This window comes from Oncorhynchus masou, chromosome 32 (assembly GCF_036934945.1).
Source record: "Oncorhynchus masou masou isolate Uvic2021 chromosome 32, UVic_Omas_1.1, whole genome shotgun sequence".
Classification (NCBI taxonomy): Eukaryota; Metazoa; Chordata; class Actinopteri; order Salmoniformes; family Salmonidae; genus Oncorhynchus; species Oncorhynchus masou.
The window spans coordinates 24,923,951-24,947,719 of NC_088243.1; the positions used below are offsets into that span (position 1 = coordinate 24,923,951).

General features: G+C 41.1%; 1 protein-coding gene across 2 annotated transcripts in view; it reads right to left on the reverse strand.

The window, feature by feature from the left end:
* Positions 1-2,894, reverse strand: part of LOC135525752 (gamma-aminobutyric acid receptor subunit beta-1-like) — a 55,810-nt gene extending 52,916 nt beyond the window's left edge. Inside the window, exons 1-3 of one of the 2 annotated variants that reach the window (XM_064953566.1) lie at positions 2,257-2,894; positions 2,072-2,163; positions 1,874-1,941 (exon numbers count right to left, since the gene is read on the reverse strand). In XM_064953566.1, coding sequence (XP_064809638.1) covers positions 1,874-1,941; positions 2,072-2,163; positions 2,257-2,336 — 240 coding nt within the window. In that variant the 5' untranslated portion in view covers positions 2,337-2,894. The remainder of the gene's footprint in view (positions 1-1,873; positions 1,942-2,071; positions 2,164-2,256) is intronic. The other variant, XM_064953567.1, reaches the window with a different exon arrangement.
* Positions 2,895-23,769: the final 20,875 nt, after the last annotated feature.

Sequence of the window (23,769 nt, forward strand, 5' to 3'; positions counted from 1 at the left end):
TGACCAAGGCCCTTTTCCCCTGATTGCTCAGTTTGGCCGGGCGGCCAGCGCTAGGAAGAGTCTTGGTGGTTCCAAACTTCTTCCATTTAAGAATGATGGAGGCTACTCTGTTCTTGGGAATCTTCAATGCTGCAAAATTTGTTTGGTACCCCATCCCAGATCTGTGCCTCGACACAATCGACATTTCCTTCAACCTCGTGGCTTGGTTTTTGCTCTCACATGCACTGTCAACTGTGGGACATTATATAGACAGGTGTGTGCCTTTTCAAATCATGTCCGATCAATTGAATTTACAACAGGTGGACTCCAATCAAGTTGTAGAAACTTCAAGGATGATCAAGGAAACAGGATGCACCGGAGCTCAATTTTGAGTATCATAGCAACAGGTCTAAAGAGTTATGTAATAAGGTATTATTATAGCTTTTTTTATACTGGTACTATATATATTTGCTATATTTTCCCAAAAAACTGTTTTGCTTTATCATTATGGGGTATCGTGGATAGATTGATGCGGTAATAAAAAAAATATATATAAAAATATTAGAATAAGGCTGTAATGTAACTAAATGTGTGTGTGGGGGGGGGGGGGAATCAGGGAGTGAATACTTTCCAAATGCACTGTACGTCCTATTCAGAGTAACAGTAAAGCTATCTCGTGACAAGATTTACAGTATGTGTTAACTTGTGATTTTTAAAAACTTAATGGGCATGGCCAGTACATAACCAGTATGTCAACCTAATTGAGATGGGTTGGAAAAGCATTCCTCATGAAGCTGGTTGAGAGAATACCAAGAGTGTGCAAAGCTGTCATCAAGGCAAATGGTGGCTACTTTGAAGAATCTAAAATAGATTTAGATTTGTTTAACACTATTTTGGTTACTACATGATTCCATATGTGTTATTTCTTAGTTTTGATGTCTTTGCTATTATTCTACAATGTAGAAAATAGTAAAAATAAAGAAAAACCCTTGAATGAGTAGGTGTGTCCAAACTTTTGACTGGTACTGTATCTCTGCAGACCAAGGTTCTGCAATCAAAATGGGAATGCCAAAGCTCCCTGAGCAATATGACTGTAAAGACTGCAGTTCTGTAGCATCATGAAAACTTTGAACTACCCGACATTCCATAAACACCAAGTGTTTATAGAAGTAGAAAAAAAATGTTCTCCCTTGCCACACATGCACAGACAGTACACACACACTTTACAGTCATGCCTGCTGTTATTATTTTTTAAGGCATGTTGATCCAAGCGTAAATGAATTTGTATCAATCACTGGCACCATGCCAATACTCATATGCACACACTAAGTGCCCACAGCGTCACAATTTGGCTTTTCTGGGCCTCCTTGTTGAGTCACTGACAACATTATGTAATTACTGCATTGAGGCCAAAGCAGCAAACAAGCACCATTTTTTTAGTCTCCTCCTAGTCAATTCACCCTGTTTCATAGTTCGTAATGTGTATTTTTAACACCTCACAATTCTGTAAGGTACGCGCTTGTAAATCCATGTGCATCACCAACGCCCCCCCCCCCCCCCCCCCCGATTCATTTTCTGACTTTAGTGGTTCTGACACCACAGGGAAGTTTCTGCATATGGATTGGATTTCACACATTGCGGTAGCTCTCCTTTGGTGCTGAAATGCAGCGAACCATTTTGGTCAAAGGAAAAACGTTATACTAGTAGCCAAACAAGGGCAAAGACAAGAATATGAGGATTTATCACTACATCTAGAGGACAGTGGTATGAAACACGCAAATACGAAGACAATTACCACAGCCGTAATCACGTGTTCTGTGTTCTCACACTATCATGTGTTGCACGAGGCACATCTCCCTTTAAAAAAAAACATTTTGTAGGCTAGGCTACTTACCATGTTGACTTCCGAAACCATGTCGATACTGGCGATATCTATGCTCATGCCAACGTCCACAGGGGCACCTTTAAATCGCATGTAAAACAGGTATCAGTGGCTTTTTAATCAGACAGCTCGCTGGCGCGATAAATGAATCTGTATGCGACTTGTTATTAGCCAACATTGGGTAGACTTCATTACCAAAAAGGTATTTACCTCCAAAATCAGGCCTCAGACGAATATCATACCCCTTCAGCAGTTTGTCGACGGTCGCTTTCACAAATGACATGTTGCTTTGCTCGTTGGCGCTAAAGGAAACATATATGGTATTGATTCAGAATCTTAATAAAAAACTGCAAAGGGACAGGCAGAAACAAGACATCACACCCGTTGGATCTCACCTTTGAGCGCCGCAGACCATGGCGACCATGAGGAAAAGACAAAAAATCCCCCAGCGTCCGCGGTCCAAAGCCGTGCACATCACTAACTTTGATCAGAGAGATGACTTTGAGCGAATATTTAAGGAATGCTACCTACTTAAGTCACAGGCTGTCCAATTATTCCAAGACCAACGCATGCGCGTCTTTTTATCAACATCAAAACTGTATTTGCACAAAAACCACGCTATTTCGTAGAAATTTCGGTGACTTTGAAATAAAATGGGTAGGCTATTCGCGTTTCACCCGAGGTGTCGATGATGGCGCAAGAAGCCCGCGCCGGGATGCATGCAGTAGCTAAACCGTATCAATATGCTAGGCAGATCCCATCCACTCCGGTTAATTCGAGCATTTCAGCAGACACAGCAGTGTCCGGAGCAGATTTGCATCAAGCAGGTCTCCCCGTGTTGATCGGCTGAAGATCTTAAAAGAATAAGCATTGAACACGGCTCTCAGTTCACCTTTAGTCAGCGCTATGTGGGGCATCGTGCAACACAAGCACGTATGAGGAGCTGCGCATTTTCTGAGGTGTACCTGGACGCTTGAGCTCCCTCGCAGCGGATTGCATTCCCCACGCGTCACGGGCTACAGCACAAGTTAATCATTAGTTAAAAAACCAGAAAACGCATAAAAATCGCAACCGCACCTATAATTAATGAAAGGAGATAAGATACGCTATAGGTTATGCAATGTCCCTTGCAGCAGCATGACGTGCTATATACCACATAATTAATAATATTACACGTTCTGCTATGTCTAGTGATGATATTGACAGACTTCTGACTAATTTGTCAAATCGATTGCTGTTTATCTGGTCACCATGTGCGAGACCACATGATTATTTCAATCAGAATTAGTGGTGTATTGAAAATGGGTGATTTGTGGATAATTGGCCACCATCAAATGACAACTCGTATTTATCATGGCAAAATATTGTATTAGTGAAGGGGGTAACCCTGTGTGTATGTGGGTGTGTGAACTGAGGTAATTGAGGTAGATATGTATAGATATGTATATATACATATAGGTAGGAATAAAGTGATTAGGAAACAGGATAGATAAACATTAGCAACAGCGTGTAATGGGCCAAAATAGTTAGTGAAAAAAGGTTCAATGCAGATAGTTAAATAGTTAACCAATAGTTACCCAGACAAACTATTTACTAGTCTTATGGCTTGAGGGTAGAAGCTGTTCAGGGTTCTGTTGGTTCCAGACTTGGTGCATCGGTACTGCTTGCTGTGCGGTAGCAGAGAGAACAGTCTATGACTTGGGTGGCTGGAGTCTTTGACAAACTTTATGACCTTCCACTGACACTGCCTGGCATAGAGCTCCTGGTGGATAGCATGGAGCTAGGCCCCAGTGATGTACTAGGCTGTACGCATGACACTTTCTAGTTCCTTGTGGCTGGATGCCAAGCAGTTGCCATACTAAGCGGTGATGCAGCCAGTCAAGATGCTCTCAATGGTGCAGCTGTGTAGAATTTTTGGAGGATCTGAGGGCCCATGCCAAATCTTTTCAGCCTCCTGAGGGGGAAGAGGCGTTGTCATGCCTTCTTCATGACTGTGTTGGTGTGTGTGGACTGTGATAATTCCTTAGTGATGTGGACACAGAGGAACTTGACGCTCTCGACCCGCTCCACTATAGCCCTGTGGTGTGGACGGGCGTGTGCTCGGCCCTCCGTTTCCTGTAGTCCACAGTTAGCTTATTTGTTTTTCTTAATGATGTAGACTGCACCTTGGCCAGACCTGGTGTGTTTATTGTAAACTGTACAGTACCAGTCAAAAGTTTGGACACACCTACTCATTCAAGGGGTTTTTCTTTATTTTTACTATTTTCTACATTGTAGAAAAATAGTGAAGACATCAAAACTAAGAAATAACACATGGAATCATGTAGGAACCAAAAAAACAAATCAAAATATATTAAATATTTTAGATTCTTCAAAGTAGCCACCATTTGCCTTGATGACAGCTTTGCACACTCTTGGCATTCACTCAACCAGCTTCATGTGGAATGCTTTTCCAACAGTCTTGAAGGAGTTCCCATATATGCTGAGCACTTATTGGCTGCTTTTCCTTCACTCTGCGGTCCAACTCATCCCAAACCATCTCAATTGGGTTGAGGTCAGTTATTGTGGTCAGGTCATCTGATGCAGCACCATCACCCTCCTTCTTGGTCAAATAGCCCTTAAACCGCCTGGAGTTGTGTTTTGGGTCATTGTCCTGTTGAAAAACAAATGATAGTCCCACTAAGTGCAAACCAGATGAATGGCGTATTGCTGCAGAATGCTGTGGTAGTAGCCATGCTGGTTAGGTGTGTCTTGAATTCTAAACAAATCACTGACAGTGTCACCAGCAAAGCATCCCCACACCTTCTCCTCCATGCTTCACGGTGAAAACCACACATGCAGAGATCATCCGTTCACCTACTCTGCATCTCACAAAGACACGGTGGTTGGAACCAAAAATCTAAAATTTGGACTCATCAGACGAAAGGACAGATTTCCACCGGTCTAATGTCCATTGCTCGTGTTTCTTGCCCCAAGCAAGTCTGTTCTTCTTATTGGTGTCCTTCAGTAGTGGTTTCTTTGCAGCAAATCGAACATGAAGGCCTGATTCACATAGTCTCCTCTGAACAGTTAATGTTGAGATGTGTCTTTTACTTGAACTCAGTGAAGCATTTATTTGAGCTGGAATTTCTGAGGCTGGTAACTTTAATGAATTTATCCTCTGCAGCAGAGGTAACTCTGGGTCTGCCTTTCCTGTGGTGGTCCTCATGAGATGCAGTTTCATCGTAGCGCTTGATGGTTTTTGCGACTGAAGACACTTTCAAAGTTCCTGAAATTTTTCGGAATGACTGACCTTCATGCCTTAAAGAAATTGTGGACTGTCATTTTTCTTTGCTTATTTGAGCTGTTCTTGCCATAAGATGAACTTGGTCTTTTACCAAATAGGGCTGTATACCACCCTGCCTTGTCACAACACAACTGATTGGCTCAAACGCATTAAGAAGCGCATTAAGAAACGCATTAAGAAGGAAAGAAATTCCACAAATGATTATTTAACAAGCCACACCTGTTAATTGAAATGCATTCCAGGTGACTACCTTATGAAGCTGCTTGAGAGAATGCCAAGAGTTTGCAAAGCTGTCATCAAGGCAAAGAGTGGCTACTTTGACGAATCTCAAATATAAAATATATTTTGATTAGTTTAAAACTGTTTTGGTTACTACATGATTCCATATGTGTTATTTCATAGTTTTTATGTCTTACTAAAAATAAAGAAAAACCCTGGAATGAGTAGGTGTGTCCAAACTTTTGACTGGTACTGTATGTGTACAACATCCGTAGTGTATGACCCTTCCTCACACATGATGTGGCGCAGGTTCTAATCCAGGCTCTTGTCATCTCTCGTCTAGACTACTGCAACTCTCTGTTGGCTGGCTCCCTGCTTATGCCATCAAACCCCTGCAATTTATCCAGAACGTAGCAGCCGCCCGGTGTTCAACGTTCCTATGTTCTCCCATTTCACCCTGCTCCTCCGCACAGTCAACTGGCTTCCAGTTGAAGTTCGCATCCCATGCTGCTTGCCTACGGAGCAGCTAGAGGAACTGCCCCTCCCTATCTTCAGGCTATGCTCAAACCCTACACCCCAACCCGAGCACTCCGTTCTGCAGCCTCTTGACCATTCCACCTCTATGATGTGCCCTTGAGCAAGACGCTTAACCCTAATTGCTCCTGTAAGTTGCTCTGGATAAGAGTGTTTGCGAAATGACTCAAAAGTATGGCCCCTTGTGAGGCTGAAAGGCCCTGTGTTTTGGTTGGTCATGTCACATGACATGGATTTGAACCTTTATTTAAAGCTTTTACATTGAACTTTTCCCCTTTCTTTTTATTTCAGATGGTCCAACACCATCCTCCAGCTCCATCCTCAGACAATTGCTTTAATTTTTGGTGTAATTCTCATTTGTGGAAAATGCTTAAAATAAAGGTTAAAGTCCAGGTCATATGACACGATCAAAACACAGAGCCCGAGCACGGGCCACACACCTTCATTAACACTCAGTGCTCCTGACTCTACAGCTCATTTTAATTAAATCATTTGATACACTTTCAATCCATGTTCTTTTCTAAGCTTGAGATTTGGTTAGTACTGTAGGTCAACTAAGGGCTCCTAGACATTTTCTAATAGTCATGTTCCATTTGCTTCATTATGTCTGCTTGTGATAAAAGTAAACGTTACACCATGCAGGGTTACTTGTGTAACAGTTGCCTTGCAATGTACGTCTACGATAATGTGATATTCAACAAGAAACAACATTTGTAAAAAATATGGTTGTATTATGATCCTTTTTTTCTGTTCTTCTAATCTCTGACTCAGTTGATTCGATTTCACTTTGAGTCATGGATCTGTGAGTCACCTTCATGTCTTACAATTGTAGTCAATAAACAGAGTACAGAAAAGCAGTCAGGAGAAACAACAATTCTGTAGATACAACCCTAACTCTGCAATTATGCTGGCATGTTTAACTTTCCTCCTCTTCTTCTGCTACTACTGTACTCTACCTACTGTAGAGTACAGTAGCAGGGCATCTGCCCTCTCCTGCCCTTGATTTCTGAGCAAAGACTAGATAACAATCGAGAAGAATGTCAGTAACTGTTCATGTCACACTAAAAATGGACCAATAAAAGTGTATAATGAGACTTGCTGTTCATATCAGGAATAAAGAAAGATGGAGCTAAGAGGGTCGAAGTTACATCGTTATGTCCTGGGGTTGTGCCTCTTTGTGTCCTTTCACCATGTCAAATTATGATGAAAACTGGTTGAAAAGACAAATGTTTTTTCATTGTGGTTTTCCATTGCAGCTCTTATGGGAAACACCATGTGTCTCCAGACTAACCCCCTTTTCTAGAATGGATGTGTACAAGATTGATGGTCTTCAGTGAATAATTGGATAAAGCAGTGCACTGTTTGCAATCTCTCTGTAATTGATGCTATATTTTCTCTGGGATGCGCTGATGATGTGCATTATTTGCTCAGCTAGGTTTCATCTCTGTGGTAAGTGTCATGCACATTTTTGACAGGGCTAATTCATAATGGCTTCTGTCAGTTCCTTCTATCCTTTCAATAACTAATCTGCAGAGAGACACCATACAAATTAATTGTCTTGTTTCTATGTTTGTCAGATAACTCCCAAACTTCAAAACAGACATAAGTTAATGGTGATATGCAGAGACATATACTGAATGACCAATACATGCAGGGATTTTCTCTGTCATAGTGATACATATATAACTGCTGTTTCCAATGACTAAACACCTTTGGGCCATTGCAGACTATGTGAGTTTCTCAATGAGTTATCGTTGGAAAAACACTGAATATTTCCCCTTCCTTTTAATTATTCTGTAAATCTGAATCGACTCTGATACCGTATATCACAAAAGTGAGTACACCCCTCACATTTTTGTAAATATTTGAGTATATCTTTTCACGTGACAACACTGAAGAAATGACACTTTGCTACAATGTAAGTGTACAGCTTGTATAACAGTGTAAATTTGCTGTCCCCTCAAAATAACTCAACACACAGCCATTAATGTCTAAACCGCTGGCAACAAAAGTGAGTACACCCCTAGGTGAAAATGTCCAAATTGGGGCCAAAGTGTCAATATTTTGTGTGGCCACCATCATTTTCCAGCACTGCCTTAACCCTCTTGGGCATGGAGTTCACCAGAGCTTCACAGGTTGCCACTGGAGTCCTCTTCCACTTCTCCATGACGACATCACAGAGCTGGTGGATGTTAGAGACCTTGCACTCCTCCACCTTCCGTTTGAAGATGCCCCACAGATGCTCAATAGGGGTTAGGTCTGGAGACATGCTTGGCCAGTCCATCACCTTTATCCTCAGCTTCTTTAGTAAGGCAGTGGTCATCTTCGAGGTGTGTTTGGGGTGGTTATCATGTTGGAATACTGCCCTGATGCCCAGTCTCCGAATGGAGGGGATCATGCTCTGCTTCAGTATGTCACAGTACATGTCGGCATTCATGGTTCCCTCAATGAACTGTAGCTCCCCAGTGTCGGCAGCACTCATGCAGCCCCAGACCATGACACTCCCACCACCATGCTTGACTGTAGGCAATACACATTTGTCTTTGTACTCCTTTGTACTATCTTGGTCTCATCAGACCCCAGGACATGGTTCCAGTAATCCATGTCCTTAGTCTGCTTGTCTTCAGCAAACTGTTTGCGGGCTTTCTTGTGCATCATCTTTAGAAGAGGCTTCCTTCTGGGACGACAGCCATGCAGACCAATTTGATGCAGTGTACGGCGTATGGTCTGAGCACTGACAGGCTGACCCCCCACCCCTTCAACCTCTGCAGCAATGCTGGCAGCACTCATACGTCTATTTCTCAAAGACAACCTCTGGATATGAAGCTGAGCACGTGCACTCAACTTCTTTGGTCGACCATGGCGAGGCCTGTTCTGAGTGGAACCTGTCCAGTTAAACCGCTGTATGGTCTTGGCCACTGTGCTGCAGCTCATTTTCAGGGTCTTGACAATCTTCTTATAGCCCAGGCCATCTTTATGTAGAGCAACATTTATTTTTTTCAGATCCTCAGAGAGTTCTTTGCCATGAGGTGCCATGTTGAACTTCCAGTGACCAGTCAGTATGAGGGAGTGTGAGAGCGATGACACCAAATTTAACAACCTGCTCCCCATTCACACCTGAGACCTTGAAACACTAACGAGTCACATGACACCGGGGAGGGAAAATGGCTAATTCGGCCTAATTTGGACATTTTCACTTAGGGGTGTACTCACTTTTGTTGCCAGCGGTTTAGACATTAATTGCTGTGTGTTGAGTTATTTTGAGGGGACAGCAAATTTACACTGTTATACAAGCTGTACACTCACTACTTTACATTGTAGCAAAGTGTCATTTCTTCAGTGTTGTCACATGAAAAGATATACTCAAATATTTACAAAAATGTGAGGGGTGTACTCACTTTTGTGATATACTGTATGGTAACTAACCGATGCAAAGACTTATTATACTGTAAACATATTGAGTTAAACACTTACAATGCATTCCATTCATACATAACATACTAAGTGCTGCATGTAGTATAATGAATGAATGTATCATTAGTCATACACTTGGCTACAAACATCACATGATCACAACGTTTAATTGCTGTAGTTAATAAGCAACTTATGCTATCAATTAGTGAACTAGGTCACATAGACATATTTCAAATGGCTGTGGGTGATGAGTAAGTTTACATTTAAAAAAACATGTAAGCTGAAGATACAGTGAAGCTAGTGAGTAAGAATGTAAGATTAGGCCTACATGTACAGTAGTAGTAGTATTAAAATAACATAAACGTCAGAAAGCATAACAATCAGCAAGTAAATAAGGTTATCATTAATCAATTAATAGCAATATCAAAAAAGTAAATATAATGGTATTCAATTATTTTTCCTTATTGATTTATTTGTATAGAAATTCACATCAACATACTGTTGATTTACATAGACTGATATCAAAATACATCAGACAATGTCAAAAAGGTAATCCCACACATAGGTAGAGCATCTATAGGTGCATTGAGGTGTACTGTCACTGTTCAAGTAAAAGTGAACTATAAAAACACTATGGCCTCTATTGGAATGAAATATGTGAAATCCTTTAGCACACACTGTTAATATGAAGCCACTGTCTGAAATATTTCAGTACATTTCAAAGCACCGAAATAATAATAACTGCACAAAAAAACGATATAGTTTGAATGCCGTATTACTCTTGTCCTACTGCAAGTCGCCTTAAAGAGCCATCACTAACACAGAGTGGCTGCTGCCAACATACAGACTCAAATATCTACATTAAATAAATGGATGGATACATGGATTTAAAAAAGGTATCACTAGTCACTTTAAATAACACCACTTTAATAATGTCTACATGTCCTATATTTCTCATCTCATATGTATATACAGTTGAAGTTGGAAGTTTACATACACCTTAGCCAAATACATTTAAACTCAGTTTTTCACAATTCCTGACATTTAATACAAGTAAAAATTCCCTGTCTTAGGTCAGTTAGGATCACCACTTTATTTTAAGAATGTGAAATGTCAGAATAATAGTAGAGAGAATTTTTTATTTCAGCTTTTATTTCTTTCATCACATTCCCAGTGGGTCAGAGGTTTACATACACTCAATTAGTATTTGGTATCATTGCCTTTAAATTGTTTAACTTTGGTCAAACATTTTGGGTAGCCTTCCACAAGCTCCCCACAATAAGTTGGGAAAATTTTGGCTGAATCCTCCTGACAGAGCTGGTGTAACTGAGTCGGGTTTGTAGGCCTCCTTGTTCGCACACACTTTTTCAGTTCTGCCCACACATTTTCTATAGGATTGAGGTCAGGGCTTTGTGACGGCCACTCCAATACCTTGACTTTGTTGTCCTTAAGTTATTTTGCCACCACTTTGGAAGTATGGTTGGGGTCATTGTCCATTTGGAAGACCCATTTACGACTAAACTTTAACTTCCTGACTGATGTCTTGAGATGTTGCTTCAATGTATCCAGATAATTTTTCTAACTCATGATGCCATCTATTTTGTGAAGTGCACCAGTCCCTCCTTCAGCAAAGCACCCCCACAACATGATGCTGCTACCCCCGTGCTTTACGTTTGGGATGGTGTTTTTCGGCTTGCAAGCCTCCCCCTTTTTCCTCCAAACATAACGATGGTCATTATGGCCAAATAGTTCTATTTTTGTTTCATCAGACCAGATGACATTTCTCCAAAAAGTACCATCTTTGTCCCATGTCCAGGTGCAAACTGTAGTCTGGCTTTTTAATGGTGGTTTTGGAGCAGTGGCTTCTTCCTTGCTGAGCGGCCTTTCAGGTAATGTCAATATAAGACACGTTTTACTGTGGATATAGATATTTTTGTACCTGTTTCTCCAGCATCTTCACAATGTCCTTTGCTGTTGTTCTGGGATTGATTTGCACTTCTCGAAAGTACGTTCATCTCTAGGAGACAGAACGCGTCTCCTTCCTGAGCGGTATGATAACTGTGTCATGGTGTTTATACTTGCATACTATTGTTTGTACAGATGAACATGGTACCTTCAGGCGTTTGGAAATTTCTCCCAAGGATGAACCAGACTTGTGGAGGTCTACAATATTTTTTCTGAGGTCTTGGCTGATTTCTTTTGATTTTCCCATGATGTCAAGCAAAGAGGCACTGAGTTTGAAGGTAGGCCTTGAAATATATCCACAGGTACACCTCCAATAGACTCAAATGATGTCAATTAGACTATCAGAAGCTTCTAAGCCATGCCGACATTTCTGGAATTTTCCTAGCTGTTTAAAGGCACAGTAAAGGCACAGTAACCTGTTAACTTCTGACTCACTGGAGTTGTCATACAGTGAATTTTAAGTGAAATAATCTGTCTGTAAACAATTGTTGGAGAAATTACATGTGTCATGCACAAAGTAGATGTCCTAACCGACTTGCCAAAACTATAGTTTGTTAACAAGAAATTTGTGGAGTGGATGAAAAACGAGTTTTAATAACTCCAACCTAAGCGTATGTAAACTTCCGACTTCAACTGTACTGTATTCTATACCGTCTACCACATCTTGTCTATGCCGCACGGCCATCGCTCATCCATACAGTATATTTATATGTACATATTCTTATTCATCCCTTTACATTTGTATGTATTAGGTAGTCGTTGTGAATTTGTTAGATTACTTGTTAGATATTACTGCACTGTCAGAACTAGAAGCTCAAACATTTCGCTACACTCGCAATAACATCTGCTAACCATGTGTATGTGACCAATAAAATCTGATTTGAAGATGATTAATGCACGTAAACAGATTTGAACTGTCATATTCAAATTATCTTCTATAAGTGCTTATGCTACTGAATGTCATTAAAGTCATCATGAATTGACCTAAATTTAGGTAATATTTTGAATTGCCATTTGAATTGTGTTTCTTCCACCTTCAAAACGCACCCAATTCAATCCATATTGTGGAAATTCAGGACTATAGAACGAATGAAATGTAAAGGTAATTTCGATTAAGCAGACATATGGGTTCATATTCTATGAAAATGGTGGCTTTTTGAACAGCCAACTATTACAAATGTAACTTTTTTTTTTAATCAAAACTTATAGTTAGATAATAGTTATACCTAGGTGTCTGGTTCGACTGGAAACTCTCCTTCCAGACTCACATTAAGCATCTCCAATCCAAAATCAAATCTAGAATCGGCTTCCTATTTCGCAACAAAGCCTCCTTCACTCATGCTGCCAAACATACCCTCGTAAACTGACAATCCTACCGATCCTTGACTTCAGCAATGTAATTTACAAAATAGCCTCCGACACTCTACTCAGCAAATTGGATGCAGTCTATCACAATGCCATCCATTTAGTCACCAAAGCCCCATATACTACCCACCACTGCGACCTGTATGCTCTCGTTGGCTGGCCCTAGCTACATATTCATCGTCAAACCCACTGGCTCCAGGTCATCTGTAAGTCTTTGCTAGGTAAAGCCCCGCCTTAACGCAGCTCACTGGTCACCATTTCACTGGTTATCCCCAAAGCCAACACTTCCTTTGGCCGCCTTTCTTTCCAGTTCTCTGCTGCCGATGACTGGAACGAATTGCAAAAATCACTGAAGCTGGAGACTTATATCTCCCTCTCTAACTTTAAGCATCAGCTGTCAGAGCAGCTTACCGATCACTGTATCTGTACACAGCCAATCTGTAAATAGCACACCAAACTACCTCATCCCCATATTGTTATTTATCTTCTTGCTCTTTTGCACCCCAGTATCGCTACATGCACATCATAATCTGCACATCTATCACTTCAGTGTTAATGCTAAATTGTAATTATTTCACCTCTATGGCCTATTTATTGTCTACGTCCCTACTCTTCTACATTTGCACACACTGTACATAGATTTTTTATATTGTGTTATTGACTGTATGTTTGTTTATGTGTAACTCTGTGTTGTTGTTTTTGTCACACTGCTTTGCTTTATCTTGGCCAGGTCACAGTTATAAAGGAGAACTTGTTCTCAACTGGCCTACGTGGTTAAATAAAGGTTAAAAAAAACCTTAACATTATAAATCAACATAAATGACAGCTTAACATATTTTTATATAAAAAATTACATTACATAAAAAAAATGCTTGTGCTGCCTTTTTGTCACTGGTGTTACCTATATTTTAGATGGCAATTCAGGCTTTCTAGAATGTAATTTCAGTATTTCATTTGCATATATAATCAAAGGGAGAAAAGGTTAATGATAATATTAAGAAATTGTTTGGATTAGTAATATTTTACTTTAAAACTTGCATGTGCAAAGTTCTATTGTCAGACATTTTTCCATTTATACTATTGTTTTTGTTGTTGTTGAAACATTAGAAATAATTTAGGTTGAGTCATCAAAAAAAAAACATTTCCAATTAACATTTCCAATTAAATTGGGCAACTGATGCCAGAACACCAACACTCCATACAGTAATACCAGTGAGTAATAGCAGTGACGCAATGTAACACCAGTGACACAATGTAACACCAGTGACATAATGTGAAACCAATGACAAACATAAGATTATTTCAAACAAATTTGACCAATTTATTAGTAATATTTTAATTACAAATATTTTCCTACTCTGTCATGTCTATCCACAAAAATATGTAGCTTGTTAAAACAGTATATATCAACTATCGTGCCATGTGACAAATATTGTGTAGGCCTACTTAAAAAAGGATAGTTATGAAACGAAATATTGGTTTCCTGACCATGTAAAAATTCTATGGACAATGTATGACAGCAATCAATGCTTTGGTTTTGTGCCACAAATGCAAAAATAATTAGCATTTGAAACAGTGGCCAGGTAAATAAAAGCTTGGCTTGCTGTCATACCTTGTCCATAGACTGCATACATGGTAAGGAAACCAATATGTCATTTTGTAATTTGGGTGAACCATCCCTTTAAGTAACTCTGTAGATACAGAGTACATATGTCTTCCTACAGACACTGTCTTAATTCTGACCTTGCAATACTGGGTTCACTGTCTGGAGTGGATGGGGGGGTCAACACTGTCATTCCTGCTCTCAATCTCTCACTGTGTTTTGCCTGTCTGATCTGCCATTTCCTTCACTCCTGTTTTTTTCCCCTTTCTGTGAGATCCTTCACTCTCTTTCTTTTTTGACTCTCTAAATCCTTTAAGTAAGTCTGGTGTTTTTGTTTAAGGTAGGCTGCTCTGTGGTGTGGGTCAGCATCCCTGCGCTGTCTGTAGAATCTTTGCTTTTCAGCAGCAGCTAATTTCACCATATCTATCAAAAGGAAAGTCATTTTATGTGATTACAATATTGAAACAGTAGTAAAATGGTAATAATTATTTTTTAAATATAATTGTTGAGGGTTTATAAAACATTACGTTGAGAAAAATGTTTGTGGTGTTATTGATTGTCACTGGCGTTATCGTCATGTCACTTGTGTTACCAGCAAGAACAGTAACACCAGTGACATATCTGCAGACAATATGGCATATCTAAGATGGCAGCCACTGTAGCTCAAACCACATTTCTTAAATTGTAAATAAATCACTTAATCATGCAATTTTATTAATAATTTTAATCCATTTTCCTTTCCTCTTACTATAAACTGTATAACACCAGTGACACATCTTAGGTCCTCACATGAAATTACCAAGTTAATCATCAAATTGTTAATATATGAAGAGAGAGTGCACACTCACCATGTGCTTTTCAAAACAGTCCAGTCTCCAATGAACCTTTGACCTAGGAATTATTTGGCAAGGATGTTGCATTTTTTCAAAGTTGCATTTTTATACATTTTAACACCAGTGACATGAAATTGAGGGACAGCTGTTACTTGTAAATTATTTGTAATATTTATTTAATATTTTTGTTTTTTAAGTAGTCCACTGAATAACTACAATACTTTCCTTTGTATTATGACATTTAAAGAGGGCAAAAAAATGTTTTTAAACTCAAAATATGTCACTAAAAAATGACTCCTGACCTGAGGGACAAGCCAATTTCATTGTACTGACCGTGATCTACAATATATATAAAACAAATGTTTGCAATATAACTGTCTTACATATGTTTTATCAATAATAAAACACTTCAATTAAAACCCCAAAACTATTTGTTGTGCCATTATCTTTCCTGGTGAATAAGGCCAGGACAGGAAAGCCACAATTTTCGTAGAATGACCAAACGCAGTCTCCTTGAACGCGGGAATATTGCCTTTAAACTAATGGATATAGATGGAATCGAGCCCTTACTCCGATTACTTACTCTGAATCAATGCTCAAGAACGTGTCAAGATTAGTTCCAGAGAAATAATGTCTGACCTCTATCGCCATCTAGTTGAGTAATGTGCTTCCTACAACCTTAAGCACAGTGTACATTGCCTGTCATACACTTAAAACCAATCGCTCCAGACCAGTGTTTCCCAAGGTCAGAGGTATTCAATGAAGAATGATCAAGTATGGCGTCTTTCCCTAATGTCTGGATGACATCATGAAAAAATATGTCTAGTTATCTGATGTCTACATGAAGCCAAGCTTTTCTGCACTGGCCTGGTTACGCATCCATCATTGCTGGAATCATGTTGTGAAGGACAGTGTAAAAAGAACATATCTGGGCCAGCACATTACAGTTAGGGCTGGTACTGCATTGTAAAAAGGGTATGATAAAACTGTACTTCCTTAGAGTCCTCAATGACATGAAACATAGAAAGACTGTATGAGTGAACTGTGTGAGTCCACTCTTAAAATACAACGTGTGCTTCATTGTGTGTGTACGTGCAGGGGCGTTATGCACACATTTTCTTTATGAACTCTTATGCCTTGGGAGTTTAGTACAACTGCCACACTGGTATATAGAATCATAACCCAGGAATTAAATCAATTTTGTATTTTCTAAAGTCTAGCAACCATGCCAGCAGTCATGCCAGCTAAGACAATCTATTCAAACTTAATGTATAGTCTGAAATGGGTTGGTTTGCCCGATCCAGTCATTGTGCCCCCTCCACAAAATACTGCTGACAGATCCTTTTTTAAATTAATAATGATGAGGAAACGTGGGCTTCAAAATGAGTTTCAGTAATTGATTTAACATCTGCAAAATGACAAAACAGGACAAATCTATGGGCATGAAGCATATGTGTGTGTGTGTGTGTGTGTGTGTTTGTGTTTGTGTGGGAGAGAAAGAGCTAGTGAGAGAGAGAGAGAAAGAGAGAGTAAGGAGGGCTGGAAGTTGAAGGGAGAGGGAGAGCAACTAAGCAAGGGGGAGAGAGACAGGGGGCAGAGAAAGAGAAAAAGACAGAGTGATAGAGAAAGAGAGAGCAAAGGATAGAGAAGAAGAGAGAAAGAGCAAGACAGCAAGAGAAAGAGAGAGATGGGAGGGCTGGGAGAGAGGGAGAGAAACTAAGCAAGAACCCCAGAGCTGACAAGGTAAAAATCTGTCGATCTGCCCCTGAACAAGGCAGTTAACCCACTGTTCCTAGGCCGCCATTGAAAATAAGAATTTGTTCTTAACTAACTTGCCCAGTTAAATAACGTTTTTTTTAAATGATTCATTAACCAAGTTGGGGGTAAGGCAGGTGGCAGGTGAACACACTCCAGTTAGCACAGACCCAGACAACAGTCCAGCACAACAACAGACCTGGAGAGCTGGAGGGGGAGAGAGACATGTCTACACTGTGGTGAGACAACTTCAACAGGAGAAAGAGCAGGAGTGGCAGAAGAAGGCCCAGCGGCAGGAGATAAACTGAGCACTAGAGGAGAAGGTGAGTGTGCTGGAGGAGAAGGTGAGAAAGATGATGTGTGACAGAGAACAACCCATTAGAGAGCTGGCCACCCCTGCAGAGAAGCCAGCAGAACAGCCCACCTCAGATCCTGACCAAAGTCTTGACACCACAGCAGAACAGTTCACCCCTGACCATAGCCTCAATGTCTCAGCAGGACAGATAAATGAAGAACCCCAAGCCCAGAGGCCCCCCCCCCCCCCTGTCAGCACCCCTGATAGCCCTCCTGACAACCCACCCACACCCACTGAGGACATACACAAGCCACAGATTGTACTCCTTATGGACTCAAACAGGAAATATATACAAGAAAATAAACATTTCCCCAAACAGACAGACCTACACACAGAGGGCCTACATCCAGACCACAGCACAACCAGCCACATCCACACCCCCACCCCTACCAATCAATACCCCCCCAAACAAACCATGCCCACACCCTATATAGGCCCCCTCAGATCAGACCTATGTCCCTCCTTCCCACCCCATACCATCCACTCCCACAAAGAGGTCCTCAACATGAAAGTCACACATAGCCCAGGTCATGGGCATGCAAACAGGCCCAACACCCGCTCTTACACTAGCCCAAGCCAATGACATGTACCAGATGCTCAGCAGGCTCTTCTCACACTTACTGGTCTGAGGTCAAACCACACAACTAACAACATTGGACACCTAATGGAACACAAAGCCTTCACTATCTCATCCTGAAATATCCAAGGCCTGAGGTCATCTGCCTTTGGCCTAAAGAGCAGGAACATGGACTTCACCAAATAAATCAGAAATATAGACATTATAATCCTACAAGAAACATGGTATAGAGGAGATGGACCCACTTGTTGCCCTCTAGTTTACAGAGAGCTAGTAGTCTCATCCACCAAACTACCAGGTGTAAAACAGGGAAGGGACTCAGGGGATATGCTAATTTGGTATAGAGCAGACCAAACTCACTCTATTAAATTAATCAAAACAGGAACATTTTACATTTGGCTAGAAATTCAAAAGGAAAAATGAGAGAAAAATGTCCTCCTGTGTGCTACCTATATCCCCCCACTAGAATCCCCATACCTTAATGAAGACAGCTTCTCCATCCTAGAGGGGGAAATCAATAATTTCCAGGCCCAGGGACATGCACAAGTCTGTGGCAACCTAAATATTAGAACTGGGCAAGAACCTGACACCCTCATCACATGGGGACAAAGACCTACCTGGAGGTGATAGCATTCCCTCCCCCATATGCCCCCCTAGGAATACTATGACAACATAACTAACAAAAACAGGTGGAGAACTCCTGCAGCTCTGTCGCATGCTTAGTATGTACATAGTCAATGGTAGGCTTCGAGGGGACTCCTACAGTAGTTACACCTATAGGTCATCTCTTGGCAGTATACTGTACACTACTTTATCACGGACCTCAACCCAGACTCTCTAAGAGCATTCACAGTCAGCCCACTGACACCCCTATCAGATCACAGCATAATCACAGTCTACTTGAACAGAGAAATACTCAATCATGAGACATCAAAGCCAAAGGAACTGAATAATATTAAGAAATAATATACACTATGGAAAAAGTAGGAACAGCACATCAGAAATCAGCTCAATGTAATTGAAGACTCCATAGAATCTAACCACTTCTGAGAAAATTGGAACACACTAAACAAACACGAAGAGTTATCTATCCAAAATTGAGATGTATAGATAAACCACTTCTACAATCTTTTTGGCACAATAACAAAGAAGAAACAGCAAAAACATATATATGTGTTATTCTCGTCGAAATGATCGGACCAAGGTGCAGTGTGGTAGGCATACATTTTATCTTTATTAAAAATGAACACCTAAAACAACAAAAGGAAAACAAACATAACTTTCGGTAGGCTACACAGAGCTGTACAAAAACAGCATCCCACAAAACTAAGGTGGCAAAACAGGCTGCCTAAGTATGATTCCCAATCAGAGACAACGATAGACAGCTGTCCCTGATTGAGAACCATACCCGGCCAAAACATAGAAATAAAGAACATACGAGTTTCCCACCTGAGTCACACCCTGACCAACCAAACATAGAGAATAAAAAGATCTCTATGGTCAGGGCGTGACAACATGATCAAACACACATTTTAGAATAAACTATTAAAGACTGCCAGAACCCACTGGATTCTCCAATTACATTGAATGAACTACAGGACAAAAAACAAAGCCTCCAACCCAAAAAGGCCTGTGGTGTTGATGGTATCCTAAAAGAAATAATAAAATATACAGACCACAAATTCTAATAGGCTATACTAAAACTCTTGAACATTATCCTCAGCTCTGGCGTCTTCCCCAATATTTGGTACCAAGGACTGATCACCCCAATCCACAAAAGTGGAGAAGAATTTGACCCCAATATCTACAGTGGGATATGCGTCAACAGCAACCTTGGGAAAATCCTCGGCATTATCATTAACAGCAGAATCGTACATTTTCTCAGTGAAAGCAATGTACTGAGCAAATGTCAAATTGGCTTTTTACCAATTTACCGTACGACAGACCCTGCACACCCTAATTGACAAACAAACAAACCAAAACAAAGGCAAAGTCTTCTTATGCTTTGTTGACTTCGAAAGGCTATTAACTCAATTTGGCAACAAGGTCAGGCCTGCTATACAAATTGATGGAAAGATGTGTTGGGGGAAAAACATACAACATTATATAATCCATGTACACAAAACCCAAGTGTGTGGTTAAAATTGGCAATAAAACAAATTTCTTTCCACAGGGCCTTGGGGTGAGACAGTGATGCAGCTTAAGCCCCACCCTCTTCAACATACATATATATAAATTCCCAATCTGGCCCTCAAAACCATCACGGTCACCTAATAATCCCCAGTTTACAATTGGCTCATTCATCCCCCTCCACTCCCTTGTAACTATTCCCCAGGTCGTTGCTGCAAATGAGAATGTGTTCTCAGTCAACTTACCTGGTAAAATAACGGATAAATAAAAAATAAAAAATATCAACAAAGTGGCAAGGGCACTAGAACAGTCTGCAGCACCCAGCCTCACCCTACTAGAATCTGAAGTCAAATGTCTACTGTTTGCTGATGCTCTGGTTCTGCTATCCCCAACCAAGGAGGACCTACAGCAGCACCTAGATCTTTTGTACAGATTCTGTCAGACTTGGGCCCTGACAGTAAATCTCAGTAAGACAAAAATAACAGTGTTCCAAAAAATGTCCAGTTGCCAGGACCATAAACACAAATTCCATCTAAACACTGTTGCCCTAGAGCACACAAAAAAAACTATACATACCTCAGCCTAAACATCAGCACCACATTTAACTTCCACAAAGCTGTGAACGATCTGAGAGACAAGGCAAGAAGGGCCTTCTATGGAATCAAAATTAACATAAAATTCGACATACCAAGTAGGATCTGGGACAAAATAATTGAACCACTTACAGAACCCATTGCCCTTCATGGGTGTGAAGTCTGGGGTCCGCTCAAAAACCAAGAATTCACTAAATTGGACAAACACCACATTGAGACCGCATGCAGAATTCTCCCAAAAATATTATCTGTGTACTTCGTAAAACACCAAATAATGCACACAGAGCAAAATTAGGCCGATACCTGCTAATTATCAAAATCCAGAAAACAACCATTAAATTCTGCAACCAACTAAAAGGAAGCGATTCCCACCTTCCATAAAGCCATCACCTACAGAGAGATTAACCTGGAGAGAGACCCCTAAGCAAGCTGGTCGTGGGGCTCTGTTTACAAACACAAACAGACCCCACAGAGCCCCAGGACAGCAACACAATTAAACCCAACCAAATCATGAGAAAACAAAAAGATTTGACTTGACACATTGGAAAGAATGAGAAAAAATACAAATAAAAAAACTGAGCAAACTAGAATGCTATTAGGCCCTAAACAGAGAGTACAGAGTGGCAGAATACCTGACCACTGTGATTGATCCAAAATTAAGGAAAGCTTTGACTATGTACAGACTCAGTGAGCATAACCTTTGTATAGAGAAAGGCCACCGTAGGCAGACCTGGCTCTCAAGAGAAGACAGGCTATGTCTATACTGCCCACAAAATGAGATGGAAACTGAGCTGCACTTCCTAACCTCCTGCCAAATGTATGACCATATTAGAGACACATATTTCTCTCAGATTACACAAACCCACAAAGAATTTGAAAACAAATCCAATTTGGATAAACTCTCTACTGGATCTACTGGATGAAATACCACAGTGTGCAATCACAGCAGCAATATTTGTGACCTGTTGCCAAAAGAAAAGGGCAGCCAGTGAAGCACAAACACCATTGTGAATCCTACTACGTGTGCTCCGACGTTCGTTGGATGTGGCAGGGCTTGCAAACTATTACAGACACAAAGGAAAGCCCAGCCGCGAGCTGCCCAGTGACACAAGCCTACCAGATGAGCTAAATTACTTCTATGCGCGCTTCGAGGTAAGCAACATTGAATCATGCACGAGAGCACCAGCTGTTCCGGACGACTGTGTGACCACGCTCGCCATAGTTGATATGAGTAAGACCATTAAACAGGTCAACATTCACAAGGCCGCGGGGCCAGATGGATAACCAGGACATGTACACCAAGCAATTCGCTGACCAACTGGCAAGTGTCTTCACTGACATTTTCAACCTGTCCCTGCACAAGTCTGTAATACCTACATGTTTCAAGCAGACCACCATGGTCCCTGTGCCCAAGAACACCAAGGTAACCTGCCTAAATGACTATCGACCCGTAGCACTCACGTCTGCAGCCATGAAGTGCTTTGAAAGGCTGGTCATGGCTCACATCAACACCATCATCCCAGAATCCCCAGAGCCACTCCAATTTGCATACCGCCCCAACAGATTCACAGATGACGCAATCTCAACACTGCCCTTTCCCACCTGGACAAAAGGAACACTTACGTGAGAATGCTGTTCACTGACTACAGCTCAGCGTTCAACACCATAGTGCCTTCAAAGCTCATCACTAAACTAAAGACTCTGGGACTAAACACTTTCTCAACTGGAACCTGGATTTCCTGACAGACTGCCCTCAGGTGGTAAGGATAGGCAACAACACGTCTGCAACGCTGATCCTCAACACAGGGCCCCTCAGGGAGGCGTGCTTAGTCCCCTCCTGATCTCCCTGTTCACCCATGACTACATGGCCCAGAACGATTCCAACACCATCATTAAGTTTGCCAACGACACGATTGTAGTTGTCCGGATCCCCGACAACAATGAGGCAGCCTATAGGGAGGAAGTGGAAGTGTGTGGAAGTCTGGTGCCAGGAAAACAACCTTTGCCTCAACGTGATCAAGAAAAAGGAAATGATCATGGGCTACAGGAAAACGAAGGCAAAGCACGCACCCATTCTCATCGACAGGGCTGTAGTGGAGCAGGTTGAGAGCTTCAAGTTCCTTGGTGTCCACATCACCAACAAACTATCATGGTCCAAACACACCAAGCCAGTCGTGAAGCAGGCATGACAAGACCTATTTCCCCTCAGGAGACTGAAGAGATTCGGCATGGGTCTTCAGATCTTAAAAAAGTTCTACAGCTGCACCATAGAGAGCATCCTGACTGGTTGCATCACCACCTGGTATGGCAACTGCTCGGCCTCCGACCGCAAGGCACTACAGAGGGTAGTGCGTACGGCCCAGTACATCACTGGGGCTAAGCTTCCTACCATCCAGGACCTCTACACAAGGCGGTGTCAGAGGAAGGCCCTAAAAATGGCCAAAGACTCCAGCCACCCTGGTCATAGTCTGTTCTCTCTGCTACTGCATGGCAAGCGGTACCGGAGAACCAAGTTTCAGTCCAAAAGGCTTCTTAATAGGGATCAGCGTCCCGTCAACGGGACAGTTGTAAATCATGCAGCGCCTTGTGTCACGATCGCAGATTTGAGAAAAACAACAAATGTCGGTACATATAAGTGTCTTATCGGCTGAAATCTTAAATTCTTGTTAATATCACTGCACTGTCCAATTTACAGTAGCTATTACTGTGAAAAATGCCATGCTATTGTTTGAGGAGAGCTCCTAACAACAAAACACAGTTTTCACTGTGATAGGTTTGATAAATTCACCTCTGAAGGTGAAATGTGTACTTATATTCTGAAATCTTGCTCTGATTTATCATTCAAAGGGTCTCAGAGATAACATGAAGTGTTGTTTTGTTAGATAAAATTATTTTTCATATCCTAAAAAGGTCCATATAGCATGCACGATCGATTTTCTATTTCCACTCGTTCAATTTGCAAAGAAAGGAATGTGAAAATCTAACCCTAAACATTGTTTCAACCAGTCAAATCACATTCATATTTATTCCTCAGAGATCCTAGAATGTAATTAGACTTCACTGTATCATTAAGGGTGTAGTATATCCTATAGGACACCATATTTGGTCAGAGAGCGACGCCTTCATGGCACGCCAATGACGCGGGCGGTCTTCACTTGAATGACTCTAACTTTGTCAAATAAGCACCAATCAGGGTCAAACAACGCTAGCTAGATAGCCAATGAGCTGAGATTTATGGGAGTTTTGGAAACCCTGTATCTGTTGTAAAATGTAGCTACT